At 49.0% G+C, this 16,227-nt stretch overlaps 1 protein-coding gene across 1 annotated transcript; it reads right to left on the bottom strand.

The window, feature by feature from the left end:
- Positions 1-249: 249 nt before the first annotated feature.
- Positions 250-2,559, bottom strand: LOC141040768 (uncharacterized). Its single transcript, XM_073506886.1, has one exon. The coding sequence runs from the start codon at positions 2,557-2,559 to the stop codon at positions 250-252; it is 2,310 nt and encodes a 769-aa protein (XP_073362987.1).
- Between the last annotated feature and the right edge of the window lie 13,668 nt (positions 2,560-16,227).

A 16,227-nucleotide genomic window follows, 5' to 3' on the forward strand; every position in this document is an offset into this window, starting at 1 on the left:
CTGTTTAAAAGGAAAACACAACTCGTCGAAATAAACATGTCGGGATGTGATGACACGGTGGGAAACCGGATCATAGCATCTATAGCCCTTGGTGTTAGCCGGGTAACCGAGGAAGACACACGGAAGGGAACGAGGGGCAAGTTTATGAGGAGAGGTGGCGGCAATACTAGGATAACAAAGACAACCGAAAATACGAAGACCGTCGTATGAAGGAGGAGACCCGAAAAGGAGGTGGTGAGGTGTAAAGTTTCACCGGGTGCGACAGGGACGAAGGTTAATGAGTAGGGTGGCAGTAGCGAGAGCGTTGGGCCAGAAGCGAGGTGGCATGTATGCGTGGAAGAGGAGGGTACGGACGCAATCATTAAGAGTGCGAAGAATGCGTTCCGCCCGACCATTCTGCTGTGAAGTATATGGACAGGTAAGACGAAAAACAGTGCCATGTGTGGAGAGAAGATTGCGGATGGTGGTGTTGTCGAATTCTTTTCCGTTGTCAGTTTGCAAAGCTAGAATGGGACGACCAAATTGCGTAGACACGTAAGAGTAGAAGGCCGTAAGAGTGGCAGCAACTTCGGACTTCTTACGTAATGGAAAGGTCCACACAAAGTGAGAGTAGTCATCCAAAATAACAAGATAATATGAGAATCCAGTATTACTAGCAACAGGAGAGGTCCAGACATCACTATGGATTAACTCAAAAGGTAACGACGCAACCGTGGATGAAGCACTAAAGGGAAGGCGAACATGTTTGCCCAGACGGCATGCGTGACAAGAGTGCGCATCCGTTTTATTACATGTAAAAGAAAAATCCCTAATAATGTGACGAAGAGCGGTGGAGCTAGGATGACCGAGACTGGCGTGCCAAAGATCAACGCCGGCGGAGAGTGCAACTGGTCCAGCATGTGAAGATGATGGAGGCTGGACGGAGTATGTATCGCCGGGACTGTCACAGCGGTGAAGAACCATCCGGGTGAGGGCGTCCTTAACAGAAAAACCAACTTCGTCAAATTCCACAGTTACAGAGTTATCTCGAGAAAGTTTACGAACACAGACTAGATTCTGAATGAGTTCAGGAGACACAAGAACATTATTGAGATAAAGTGGTCTAGAGTTCGAAGGAAAACTGGTAGAACCAATATGAGTGATAGGGAGACCAGCACCATTACCGACAATGATACGAGAAGAAGTGTGAATAGGAGACGCAGAAGAGAGGTTACCCGGGTAAGCGGCCATGTGCGAAGATGCACCGGTGTCCATAAACCAATCGCCACCGCCGGAATAAGCCCCGGTCGGAGGCTGCTGATGAAGAGCAGCAAGTAGGGCCGGATCATAAGAGACCGGCGCGGGATAGCCGGAGGAGCCGGTCACGCCTGTGTTGGTGGTTGGCCCGCCATAGCCAACCGGAGCAGGAGAGTAGTAGGCCGGTGGAGCGACCGGACCGGGTTGCGGACCGGCGAAGAATGCCTTATGGCTGGAGGGACCGGGCCCAAGGAGGCTCGGAGCGGGTGGGCGGGGCATGGGCATGGTGTAGGCGTGCACAAACCCTGTCCAGGGGTTGTGTCCACCCCCCCAAGGCGGCGTCGGCTGCTGCTGGACAGGCCCGGGGCACGGCTGTTGCTGCTGCGTCTGGCCTTTGCCGCGGCCGCGGCGCCTCTGGCTCTGCTGCTGCGGCGGTTGTTGAGGAAGAGCCGCAGGAGGAGCCGGTGGCCGCTGCTGGTAGGGGGCGCCGTAGGCGCCTTGCGGCGCGGAAGGCGCCGGTGGCCGGGGCGCCTGGTACGGCGCTGGGAAGCCGGGAGGCGCGCCTGAGGGCGCGGGGCCACCGCGCGAGTAGCCAGCGGCGAAGGCGGTATGAACGGCACGGGAGCGAAGATGCTTCAACCGGCGTTCCTCGAGACGAAGATAAGCCACCGCCCGCTCGTAGGTAGGGTTCGCCATGAGGGTGAGGTTGGAGGCGGCATTGCCGAGATCCTCATTGAGGCCGGCGGTGAGGGTGGAGAGGAGCAACTCGTCGCCCACCTTGAAGCCGATGTCATTGAGCTCGTCGGAGAGAGTCTTGAGACGCATGCAGAAGGCGTCGACGGAGGAGTCGTTTTGATGGCACCCGAAGAACTCCTGCTGCAGGAAGACTATCCGTTGGAGCTTGTTGTCGGTGAAGAGGCCGACGATCTTGTTCCACACCGTGCATGCATCATCCTTGTCGCGAACGACGGTGTGGAAGATGTCCTTGGACACGGTGAGGAAGAGCCACCTGATGATGGTGGCGTCGATCACTAGCCAGTCGGCGTCACGGTTCAGGACGAAGAGGTTGGCTGTGCCGTCGATGTGGTCCTGCAGGTTATACTCACGGAAGAGGAGATTGAAGTATGTCTTCCAAGCATAAAAATTCGCCTCGTTGTGGGAGAGGATGACCGGAACGCGACGTTCGATGGGAACATCACGAATGTGGGCAGGATCGGGAAGAGTGGCGGCGGTGGAGCCGGCGGAAGAGTCGAAGGGATTCGGCGGCTTCACGACCGGAGGAATAGAGGCGGCGGGCCGGTCGGAGAGGTTGGATCCCGACATGGCAGGAGCTAGGGTTAGGGGCGGCCGGGGCGGGTTAGGGTTTGTAGTGGCTAGGGGTGGGAGAGGCGCGAGGTGATCGCGGGGGCGGGAGCGGAAGCAGTGGGGAAGGGGGCACGGCGGCGGCGAGTAGTCGGCGGCGCGGGCGTGCGAGGGAACTAGCGGCGGCGGCTGGGAAGCGACGGCGACGCGGCTAGGGTAGAGGATCGGAGGAAGGCTGATACCATGTAGAAGGTTATGCAACTCACGATATATTGATCGGGTGCAATATGCACGTATATATAAGTACAAAGGATAGCCACGTCCTCAACTATACATGGAAGGAGGAGGGCTTGTTGTACAATAAATACACATATGTATCTACATCTCAACACCCTAGACTAGAGTAGTGTCACACGTAAGGTGCTTTAGCGACGTTGCATGATCAAGGGTACGTACATCTCGTTGACTCAATTTTGGTCATCCGACTACTTGATCTTCCCCTCGACCGCTTGCTCTAGAAACTTCCAGTTGATCTTTTGAAGCCACGCAGTGGCCCTTTCGGCTTCCTTCTGTGATATCCAAAATAGTTTTTTTTTGCGGGTGAAAGGAAATTTTATTTTAAATTTATAGGGTTACAATCCGGGCCAACTACTCTTCACAACATGGAGGACTCGAGTTCAACCATACCACAGTACAACACTAGGTACGGCTATAATGTGCCAAGAGATGTGCTACCCTATTATACTCTCTACCAATTTTACAAGGAACAAACTCCCTAACATCCAAGTGAGCTTTAATCTCAGCGTCAAGATGACCGTAGGCTGATCCGGAAAGTGTGTCGCCGGTTAGAGCTACCAATGCATTCGAAGAATCCGACTGGACGATCACCGACTTGTCTGAATGTTGGATGGCCAAAGCCATGCCTTGCATGATTGCATGCATTTCCGCTTCAAGGGCGCCGTTGCAATTTTTATTATTTCTGATGTTCGTTGTACTTTCATGATTGAAGATGAATAGATCAAAAGTTTTTTTATTATAGAAAAGGCGTCGTTGCAATGAAAGATGTACCTATATGCCACAACGATCATAGAACCATTCCAGCAGAAGCGCGCCCATCCTGGCTCGAAAACAAACCATCAACAGAAAGGGCCACCCAACCAGCTGGAGGGCAGGCCATGCATGGTACATGAGTTGACAACTGTTTACTGCTAACCACACGACCTTCCTCCGAAATTGGCATCTTCACTTTTATTATTTCTTCCGTAGTAAATTTTCTTGCCAAATGAAGCGACTTGTAATAGCTATCTAAATAGTCAACAGTAGCATGAACCGGGGTCTCACCCTGTCCATGAGTAATGTTGTTCGGTAGCTCCCATATTCACCAAATGGTCATAATCACCAAGTCCCTAGTATGTTCTGAACATTTTAATAGCAGTTGCAAGAGCCAATCCTTCCTTGATTCAATTAGTAGAGCATAATCAGGTAATGACCAAATCTTGCGTAGACATTCCCAGACTCGCCAAGCATGCCTGCATGTTATAAGGGCATGAAAGCTACTCTGTTTCTCCTTGCCACATACCGGACATGAACTGCGCGCTGATATATGACGTTGAACCTTGCCCAAATTAGTAGCTAATGCCCCGCGCGCCGCCTTCCATACTAATATGCGCATCTTTAAAGGGACCTGAGACTTCCATATAGAATTCCAAATTGACCGGTCGCCATCCGGCCTTTAACCGCTAGCACCACATGCATGAATATCATCATGTGATTTTGTAGCTAGCCTGTACGCCAATTTAACCGTGAGGTTCAGAAACCAGCCAATGAAGTCTTGTCTATTCCTTGGAGAGGTACGGATTTTCAAAATATCTATAACATCCATGAGCCAGAAGTGCTCCTCGATCTGGATGGAGATGACTGAGAAGGAGGCGGATGGTGAGGAGTAACCGGTGGCAGAGTGAGCGAGGAAGCTCAGACAACCAGTCGGGCAGAGCAAAAATACGTCTTTTACAAGGACTGCCGAACTGATCACATGCATGTAAAAACTATAAAGATTCATCTCCTTTTGGTTGTAACTGGGCGCTATGAACACAGAAGTTTAATTTTGTTATATTTTTATGCATTTGAAATAAAATTGACGGAGCAAGGCATGCGTTTAAGGGATGCGGTTGGATGGCCAGCTCCCCACATTCACGCCTGTGCAGTGTGCACATGTCGAAACCAACCTATAGATAAATAATGTGCCCATTCTAGGAGACGGTGTTTGAGATGCCGTCATGCCCTGATCACAAAGATAGGATCTCTTGTCTAGCATTACAAACTTGAATATGTTATGGCATCACCAACTATATCGAGAATCTTGGAAGGCTAGCCAATCAGCGCCACCATTTTCAATGGTACAAACAAAGACGAAGAACAAAAAACAATATGCAATGGTGGCTCTTCATTTTTGCGAATAATGCAATGGTGGCTCTAGCAAACCCTCTCAATACCAATATGCCGTGGATGCAGCTCAGAAAATAATACCGTGGATGTTTAATATTGAAGTGATTGAGAAATACAAGTTGCTGACCTTGGTGAGACATCGTGCAACTTTTAATCATCGGTTACTAGCTAGGTCCATGCCAGAAAATAGAGCATCCACAGCCTGAATCCTCAACTATACATTTGGGCGGACAGTCTTGTCAATGACCGGTCACAAAATCATGACACAACTATGTTTCTCAAATCAGCTCTATATATTCGGGTTGACCGGCACTTTATATATCTAGCTCATATCAGGGGCGCATGTGTGGAGACATGTACGCGCAAATCCCCCCCCCTCCCCCCCCCTTGACTTTGCAGGATCAACACTTTTCCTCTTCTCCCTTCACCCTCTCCGGGTTGACCCTCCCCTAGCTCTGGATGCCACCGCGGTACGTTCGGCTCTTCTGGGACCGCAGTTTGAAAAATTGTCCGAGCAATTTTTTAAGCTTTGAGAAGCCTGAAGAACAAATCCACTTCCCAAAGCAAGATGTAGATCATACTATGAATTTTTTGCAGATGCATCAAAAATCTTCCACATGAACAGATGCACACGCAACTAGTTGATGATCTTGTGGAACATATGTGGATCCATAATGAAAACCAAAGAGTTAATATTTGAATTGTGCACTTTAAATAAATTTTATGTTTACCCTGATAAGTGCCACACCACTACCAGAATAAATGACGCTGCCGACGGTGTTCTCTATGCCGACGACCCCCGTCGGCATAGATGGAGATACGCCGACGGCCGAGAAAACACCGTAGGCGTACAGAAGCCGTCGGCAAATCTTCGTCTATGCCGACGGGGGCCGTCGGCGTAGATTAGCCGTCGGCATCTCTCCCACTATACGGACGGGGACCGTCGGCATATATACGCCGTCGGCACACGTGTGGGCCCGCCGACCCAGGACCAGATGGAGAGTTGACGCCGTCACCACTATGCCGACGGCCCTGACGGAGGCCGTCGGCATAGTTAGTACACTTTTTTTAGTTGTCAGAAAACACGTGCGCTATCTACGCCGACGGCCTGGCCGTCGGCATATCTGTGGGCTATATATGCCAACGGCCAAGCCGTCAGCATATATATGTTATATGTTTTTTATTTCTAATTTTATATTTTTAAAAATTTAGATTTGATTAATTTAAATCTAATTTATATAGACTTAAACATACACAAATTATATATGGATTTCGGGCATAATTTTCCCTAGATTATGAATATCTGGTTTGTTTTTACTTTTGAGTATGTTAAAATGTAACCTCATGTAATTTTGCATATAGGTCCTTATACTTAGTAAAAATCACAAATAATTGATACTTCCATAGATTTGGACAACTTTTAAATGACTTTTTTATCATAATCTCGCACCGCCTTGTAGCAATGCCACCGAAGCAGCACACGGGTCCTGATGCGTGTGTGAAAGTGATGTTGCATGCGTAGACGCCCGTCTTGGGTCTCCGGGGTGTTTCCCCCCTCCACGAACGGTAGTGCCACCGTCAGTTGGAGAGGGGAATCGTGCGTGTCGGGTAGAACCAAAGGGAATCTATTGGTGGGTTCGGTCCGGCCCTATTTGGGGATGTTCCTATGGGCTGACCAATCGCAACCAGGTGGAAGAGTACACAGGTCAAAGCCCGTCTGGCGAAAGTCAAAGGGCTAGATCATCGGGTCAACTGGGCTTCGTGGTGGCCTTCTAGGTGTAGCAATGCCACCGAAACACCGTACCGGTCCCGAAGCGTGTGTGAAAGTGATGTTGCATGCGTAGACGCCCTTCTTAGGCTCCGAGGTGTGCCCCCCTCTACGAACGGCAGAGCCGCCGTCACTTGGAGGGGGGAATCATGCGCGTCGGGTAGAACCGGAGGGAATCTATTGGTGGGTTGGGTCTAGCTCTATTCGGGGATGTTCCTATGGGCTGACCAATCGCAACCAGGTGGAAGAGTACACTAGTCAAAGCCCGTCCGGTGAAAGTCAAAGGGCTAGATCATCGGGTCAACTGGGCTTCCTGGTGGCCTTCCGGGTGTAGCAATTCCACCGAAACAGTGCACGGGTCCCGATGCATGTGTGAATGTGTTGTGACATGCGTAGACGCCCTTCTTGGGCTCCGAGGTGTGCCCCCTCTACGAACGGCAGAGCAGCCGTCACTTGGAGGGGGAATTGTGTGCGTCGGGTAGAACCGGAGGGAATCTAGTGGTTGGTTGGGTCCAGACCGTGTTCGGGGTTGTTCCTATGGGCTGACCTATCGCAACCAGGTGGAAGATTCCACTGGTCAAAGCCCGTCCGACGAAAGTCAAAGGGCTAGATCTCCTGGTCAACGGGGCTTCGTGGTGGCCTTTTGGGTGTAGCAATGCCACCGAAACACTGTACCTGGTCCTGATGCGTGTGTGAATATGTTTTGACATGCGTTGACACCCTTCTTGGGCTCCGAGGTGTGCCCCCCTCTACGAACGGCAGAGCCGCCGTCACTTGGAGGGGGGGAATCATGCGCGTCGGGTAGAATCGGAGGGAATATATTGGTTGGTTGGGTCCAGACCGTGTTCGGCGTTGTTCCTATGGGCTGACCTATCGCAATGAGGTGGAAGAGTACACTGGTCAAAGCCCTTCCGGTGAAAGTCAAAGGGCTAGATCATCGGGTCAACTGGGCTTCGTGGTGGCCTTCCGGGTGTAGCAATGCCACCAAAACACCGTACAGGGTCCTGATGCGTGTGTGAAAGTGATGTTGCATGCGTAAACGCCCGCCTTGGGCCCCGAGGTGTTGGCCTCCTCCACGGACGGCAGTGCCGCCATCACTTGGAGAGGGGAATCATGCGCGTCGGGTAGAACCGGAGGGAATCTGGTGGTTGGTTGGGTCCAGACCGTGTTCGGGGTTGTTCCTATGGGCTGACCTATCGCAACCAGCTGGAAGAGTCCACTGGTCAAAGCCCGTCAGGCGAAAGTCAAAGGCCTAGATCTCCTGGTCAACGGGGCTAGGGTTAGTCCGGCCAGTGGGGCTTCCGGGTGTAGCTATGCCATCGAAACACCGTACCGGGTCCTGGTGCGTGTGTCAAAGTGATGTTGCATGCGTAGACTGAAGGAAATATGCCCAAGAGGCAATAATAAAGTTATTATTTATTTCCTTATATCATGATAAATGTTTATTATTCATGCTAGAATTGTATTAACCGGAAACATAATACATGTGTGAATACATAGACAAACAGAGCGTCACTAGTATGCCTCTACTTGACTAGCTCGTTTATCAAAGATGGTTATGTTTCCTAACCATAGACATGAGTTGTCATTTGATTAACGGGATCACATCATTAGGAGAATGATGTGATTGACTTGACCCATTCCGTTAGCTTAGCACTTGATCGTTTAGTATGTTGCTATTGCTTTCTTCATGACTTATACATGTTCCTATGACTATGAGATTATGCAACTCCCGTTTACCGGAGGAACACTTTGTGTGCTACCAAACGTCGCAACGTAACTGGGTGATTATAAAGGTGCTCTACAGGTGTCTCTGAAGGTACTTGTTGGGTTGGCGTATTTCAAGATTAGGATTTGTCACTCCGATTGTCGGAGAGGTATCTCTGGGCCCACTCGGTAATGCACATCACTTAAGCCTTGCAAGCATTGCAACTAATGAGTTAGTTGCGGGATGATGTATTTGTTGGGAATCGTAGCATAATTTTAAAATTTTCCTACGCTCACCAAGATGCATCTATGGAGTATACTAGCAACGAGGGGAAGGGAGTGCATCTACATACCCTTGTAGATCGCGAGCGGAAGCGTTCCAATGTACGTGGATGACGGAGTCGTACTCGCCGTGATCCAAATCACCGATGACCGAGTGCCGAACGGACGGCACCTCCGCGTTCAACACACGTACGGTGCAGCGACGTCTCCTCCTTCTTGATCCAGCAAGGGGGGAGGAGAGGTTGATGGAGATCCAACAGCACGACGGCGTGGTGGTGGATGTAGCGGGTCTCCGGCAGGGCTTCGCCGAGCTTCTGCGAGAGAGAAAGAGGTGTTGCAGGGGAGGAGGGAGGCGCCCAAGGCTGTGTGTTGCTGCCCTCCCTCCCCCCACTATTTATAGGACCCCTGGGGGGGCGCCAGCCCTTGGGAGATCAAATCTCCAAGGGGGGCGGCGGCCAAGTGGGGGGGAAGGGGTGCCTTGCCCCCCAAGGCAAGGGGGAAGCCCCCCTAGGGTTCCCAACCCTAGGCGCATGGGGGGGGGAGGCCCAAGGGGGGCGCCCCAGCCCACTAAGGGCTGGTTCCCTTCCACTTTCAGCCCACGGGGCCCTCCGGGATAGGTGGCCCCACCCGGTGGACCCCCGGGACCCTTCCGGTGGTCCCGGTACAATACCGGTAACCCCCGAAACTTTCCCGGTGGCCGAAACTTGACTTCCTATATATAATTCTTCACCTCCGGACCATTCCGGAACCTCTCGTGACGTCCGGGATCTCATCCGGGACTCCGAACAACTTTCGGGTTTCCGCATACATATATCTCTACAACCCTAGCGTCACCGGACCTTAAGTGTGTAGACCCTACGGGTTCGGGAGACATGCAGACATGACCGAGACGCCTCTCCGGTCAATAACCAACAGCGGGATCTGGATACCCATGTTGGCTCCCACATGTTCCACGATGATCTCATCGGATGAACCACGGTGTCGAGGATTCAATCAATCTGTATGCAATTCCCTTTGTCAATCGGTATGTTACTTGCCCGAGATTCGATCGTCGGTATCCCAATACCTTGTTCAATCTCGTTACCGGCAAGTCTCTTTACTCGTACCACAATGCATGATCCCGTGACTAACGCCTTAGTCACATTGAGCTCATTATGATGATGCATTACCGAGTGGGCCCAGAGATACCTCTCCGTCACACGGAGTGACAAATCCCAGTCTCGATCCGTGCCAACCCAACAGACACTTTCGGAGATACCCGTAGTGCACCTTTATAGTCACCCAGTTACGTTGTGACGTTTGGCACACCCAAAGCACTCCTACGGTATCCGGGAGTTGCACGATCTCATGGTCTAAGGAAAAGATACTTGACATTGGAAAAGCTCTAGCAAACGAAACTACACGATCTTTTATGCTATGCTTAGGATTGGGTCTTGTCCATCACATCATTCTCCTAATGATGTGATCCCGTTATCAATGACATCCAATGTCCATAGTCAGGAAATCATGACTATCTGTTGATCAACGAGCTAGTCAACTAGAGGCTTACTAGGGACACTTTGTGGTCTATGTATTCACACATGTATTACGATTTCCGGATAATACAATTATAGAATGAATAATAGACAATTACCATGAACAAAGAAATATAATAATAACCATTTATTATTGCCTCTAGGGCATATTTCCAACAGTCTCCCACTTGCACTAGAGTCAATAATCTAGTTACATTGTGATGAATCGAACACCCATTGCGTCCTGGTGTTGATCATGTTTTGCCCTAGGGAGAGGTTTAGTCAACGGATCTGCTACATTCAGGTCCGTGTGTACTTTACAAATATCTATGTCTCCATTTTGAACACTTTCACGAATGGAGTTGAAGCGACGCTTGATATGCCTGGTCTTCCTGTGAAACCTGGGCTCCTTCGCAAGGGCAATAGCTCCAGTGTTGTCACAGAAGAGAGTCATTGGGCCCGACGCATTGGGAATCACCCCTAGGTCGGTAATGAACTCCTTCATCCAGACTGCTTCCTGTGCTACCTCCGAGGCTGCCATGTACTCCGCTTCACATGTAGATCCCGCCACGACGCTTTGCTTGCAACTGCACCAGCTTACTGCTCCTCCATTCAAAATATACACGTATCCGGTCTGTGACTTCGAGTCATCCATATCTGTGTCGAAGCTAGCGTCGACGTAACCCTTTACGACGAGCTCTTCGTCACCTCCATAAACGAGAAACATATCCTTAGTCCTCTTCAGGTACTTCAGGATATTCTTGACCGCTGTCCCGTGTTCCTTGCCGGGATTACTTTGGTACCTTCCTACCAAACTTACGGCAAGGTTTACATCAGGTCTGGTACACAGCATGGCATACATAATAGACCCTATGGCCGAGGCATAGGGGATGACACTCATCTCTTCTATATCTTCTGCCGTGGTCGGGCATTGAGCCGTGCTCAATTGCACACCTTGCAATACAGGCAAGAACCCCTTCTTGGACTGATCCATACTGAACTTCTTCAATATCTTGTCAGGGTATGTACTCTGTGAAAGACCAATGAGGCGTCTTGATCTATCTCTATAGATCTTGATGCCTAATATATAAGCAGCTTCTCCAAGGTCCTTCATTGAAAAACACTTATTCAAATAGTCCTTTATACTTTCCAAGAATTCTATATCATTTCCCATCAGTAGTATGTCATCCACATATAATATGAGAAATGCTACAGAGCTCCCACTCACTTTCTTGTAAACACAGGCTTCTCCATAAGTCTGTGTAAACCCAAACGGTTTGATCATCTCATCAAAGCGAATGTTCCAACTCCGAGATGCTTGCACCAGCCCATAGATTGAGCGCTGGAGCTTGCACACTTTGTTAGCATTCTTAGGATCGACAAAACCTTCCGACTGCATCATATACAACTCTTCCTTAAGGAAGCCATTAAGGAATGCCGCTTTGACGTCCATCTGCCATATCTCATAATCATAGTATGCGGCAATTGCTAACATGATTCGGACGGACTTCAGCTTCGCTACGGGTGAGAAAGTCTCATCGTAGTCAACCCCTTGAACTTGTCGATAACCCTTAGCGACAAGTCGAGCTTTGTAGATGGTCACATTACCATCCGCATCCGTCTTCTTCTTAAAGATCCATTTGTTTTCTATGGCTCGCCGCTCATCGGGCAAGTCAGTCAAAGTCCATACTTTGTTTTCATACATGGATTCTATCTCAGATTTCATGGCTTCTAGCCATTTGTCGGAATCCGGGCCCGCCATCGCTTCTTCATAGTTCGAAGGTTCACCGTTGTCTAACAACATGATTTCCAGGACAGGGTTGCCGTACCACTCTGGTGCGGAACGTGTCCTTGTGGACCTACGAAGTTCAGTAACTTGATCCGAAGCTTCATGATCATCATCATTAACTTCCTCCCCAGTCGGTGTAGGCACCACAGGAACATTTTCCCGCGCTGCGCTACTTTCTGGTTCGGAAGGGGTGACTATCACCTCATCAAGTTCCACTTTCCTCCCACTCAATTCTTTCGAGAGAAACTCGTTCTCTAGAAAGGACCCGTTCTTGGCAACGAAGATCTTGCCCTGGGATCTGAGGTAGAAGGTATACCCAATAGTTTCCTTAGGGTATCCTATGAAGACGCATTTTTCTGACTTGGGTTCGAGCTTTTCAGGTTGAAGTTTCTTGACATAAGCATCGCATCCCCAAACTTTTAGAAACGACAGCTTAGGTTTCTTCCCAAACCATAATTCATACGGTGTCGTCTCAACGGATTTAGACGGAGCCCTATTTAAAGTGAATGCGGCAGTCTCTAAAGCATAACCCCAAAATGAGAGCGGTAAATCGGTAAGAGACATCATAGATCGCACCATATCCAATAGAGTGCGATTACGACGTTCGGACACACCATTCCTCTGAGGTGTTCCAGGCGGCGTGAGTTGTGAAACTATTCCATATTTCCTTAAGTGTGCACCAAACTCGTGACTTAAATATTCTCCTCCACGATCTGATCGTAAGAACTTTATTTTCCTGTCACGTTGATTCTCAACTTCACTCTGAAATTCCTTGAACTTTTCAAAGGTTTCAGGCTTGTGTTTCATCAGGTAGACATACCCATATCTACTTAAATCATCAGTGAGAGTGAGAACATAACGATATCCTCCGCGAGCCTCAACACTCATTGGACCACATACATCGGTATGTATGATTTCCAATAGGTTGGTTGCTCGCTCCATTGTCCTGGAGAACGGAGTCTTGGTCATCTTACCCATGAGGCATGGTTCGGACGTGTCAAATGATTCGTAATCAAGAGACTCCAAAAGTCCATCTGCATGGAGCTTCTTCATGCGCTTGACACCAATGTGACCAAGGCGGCAGTGCCACAAGTATGTGGGACTATCGTTATCAACTTTGCATCTTTTGGTATTCACACTATGAACATGTGTAACATCACGTTCGAGATTCATCAAAAATAAACCATTGACCAGCGGGGCATGACCATAAAACATATCTCTCAAATAAATAGAACAACCATTATTCTCGGATTTAAATGAGTAGCCATCTCGAATTAAACGAGATCCAGATACAATGTTCATGCTCAAAGCTGGCACTAAATAACAATTATTGAGGTTTAAAACTAATCCCGTGGGTAGATGCAGAGGTAGCGTGCCGACGGCGATCACATCGACCTTGGAACCATTCCCGACGCGCATCGTCACCTCGTCCTTTGCCAGTCTCCGTTTATTCCGTAGTTCCTGCTTTGAGTTACAAATATGAGCAACCGCACCGGTATCAAATACCCAGGAGCTACTACGAGTACTGGTAAGGTACACATCAATTACTTGTATATCACATATACCTTGGGTGTTGCCGGCCTTCTTCTTGTCCGCTAAATATTTGGGGCAGTTCCGCTTCCAGTGACCACTTCCCTTGCAATAAAAGCACTCAGTCCCGGGTTTGGGTCCATTCTTTGACTTCTTCCCAGTAACTGGTTTACCGGGCGCGGCAACTCCCTTGCCGTCCTTCTTGAAGTTCTTCTTACCCTTGCCCTTCTTGAACTTGGTGGTTTTATTCACCATCAACACTTGATGTTCTTTTCTGATCTCCCCTTCCGCTGATTTCAGCATTGAATATACCTCGGGAATGGTCTTTTCCATCCCCTGCATATTGTAGTTCATCACAAAGCTCTTGTAGCTTGGTGGAAGCGACTGGAGGATTCTGTCAATGACCGCGTCATCCGGGAGATTAACTCCCAGCTGAGACAAGCGGTTGTGCAACCCAGACATTCTGAGTATGTGCTCACTAACAGAACTGTTCTCCTCCATTTTACAACTGAAGAACTTGTCGGAGACATCATATCTCTCGACCCGGGCATGAGCTTGAAAAACTAATTTCAGCTCCTCGAACATCTCATATGCTCCATGTTTCTCAAAACGCTTTTGGAGACCCGGTTCTAGGCTGTAAAGCATGCCGCACTGAACGAGGGAGTAATCATCAGCACGTGATTGCCAAGCGTTCATAACGTCTTGGTTCTGTGGGATTGGTGCATCACCTAGCGGTGCTTCTAAGACATAATCTTTCTTGGCTACTATGAGGATGAGCCTCAGGTTCCGGACCCAGTCCGTATAGTTGCTACCATCATCTTTCAGCTTGGTTTTCTCTAGGAACGCGTTGAAATTGAGGACAACGTTGGCCATTTGATCTACAAGACATAGTGTAAAGATTTTAGACTAAGTTCATGATAATTGAGTTCATCTAATCAAATTATTTAATGAACTCCCACTCAGATAGACACCTCTCTAGTCATCTAAGTGAAACATGATCCGAGTTTAACTAGGCCGTGTCCGATCATCACGTGAGACGGACTAGTCAAGATCGGTGAACATCTCCATGTTGATCGTATCTTCTATACGACTCATGCTCGACCTTTCGGTCCTCCGTGTTCCGAGGCCATGTCTGTACATGCTAGGCTCGTCAAGTCAACCTAAGTGTATTGCGTGTGTTCCGAGGCCATGTCTGTACATGCTAGGCTCGTCAACACCCGTTGTATTCGAACGTTAGAATCTATCACACCCGATCATCACGTGGTGCTTCGAAACAACGAACCTTCGCAACGGTGCACAGTTAGGGTGAACACTTTCTTGAAATTATTATAAGGGATCATCCTACTTGCTACCGTCGTTCTAAGCAAATAAGATGCAAAAACATGATAAACATCACATGCAATCAAATAGTGACATGATATGGCCAATATCATCATGCTCCTTTGATCTCCATCTTCGGGGCACCATGATCATCTTTGTCACCGGCATGACACCATGATCTCCATCATCATGATCTCCATCATTGTGTCTTCATGAAGTCGTCACGCCAACGATTACTTCTACTTCTATGGCTAACCCGTTTAGCAACAAAATAAAGTAATTTACATGGCGTTATTCAATGACACGCAGGTCATGCAAAATAATAAAGACAACTCCTATGGCTCCTGCCGGTTGTCATACTCATCGACATGCAAGTCGTGATTCCTATTACAAGAATATGATCAATCTCATACATCACATATATCATTCATCACATCTTCTGGCCATATCACATCACATAGCACTTGCTGCAAAAACAAGTTAGACGTCCTCTAATTGTTGTTGCAAGTTTTTTACGTGGTTTGTAGGTTTCTAGCAAGAACGTTTTCTTACCTACGTATGACCACAACGAGATTTGCCAATTTCTATTTACCCTTCATAAGGACCCTTTTCATCGAATCTGTTCCGACTAAAGTAGGAGAGACAGACACCCGCTAGCCACCTTATGCATCTAGTGCATGTCAGTCGGTGGAACCTGTCTCACGTAAGTGTACGTGTAAGGTCGGTCCGGGCCGCTTCATCCTACAATGCCGCCGAAACAAGAAAAGACTAGTAGCGGCAAGAAGAATTGGCAAACTCAACGCCCACAACTTCTTTGTGTTCTACTCGTGCATAGTAACTACGCATAGACCTGGCTCATGATGCCACTGTTGGGAATCGTAGCATAATTTTAAAATTTTCCTACGCTCACCAAGATGCATCTATGGAGTATACTAGCAACGAGGGGAAAGGAGTGCATCTACATACCCTTGTAGATCGCGAGCGGAAGCGTTCCAATGAACGTGGATGACGGAGTCGTACTCGCCGTGATCCAAATCACCGATGACCGAGTGCCGAACGGACGGCACCTCCGCGTTCAACACACGTACGGTGCAGCGACGTCTCCTCCTTCTTGATCCAGCAAGGGGGGAGGAGAGGTTGATGGAGATCCAACAGCACGACGGCGTGGTGGTGGATGTAGCGGGTCTCCGGCAGGGCTTCGCCGAGCTTCTGCGAGAGAGAGAGAGAGAGGTGTTGCAGGGGAGGAGGGAGGCGCCCAAGGCTGTGTGTTGCTGCCCTCCCTCCCCCCACTATTTATAGGATCCCTGGGGGGGCGCCAGCCCTTGGGAGATCAG

This window comes from Aegilops tauschii, chromosome 2 (assembly GCF_002575655.3).
Source record: "Aegilops tauschii subsp. strangulata cultivar AL8/78 chromosome 2, Aet v6.0, whole genome shotgun sequence".
NCBI lineage: Eukaryota > Viridiplantae > Streptophyta > Magnoliopsida > Poales > Poaceae > Aegilops > Aegilops tauschii.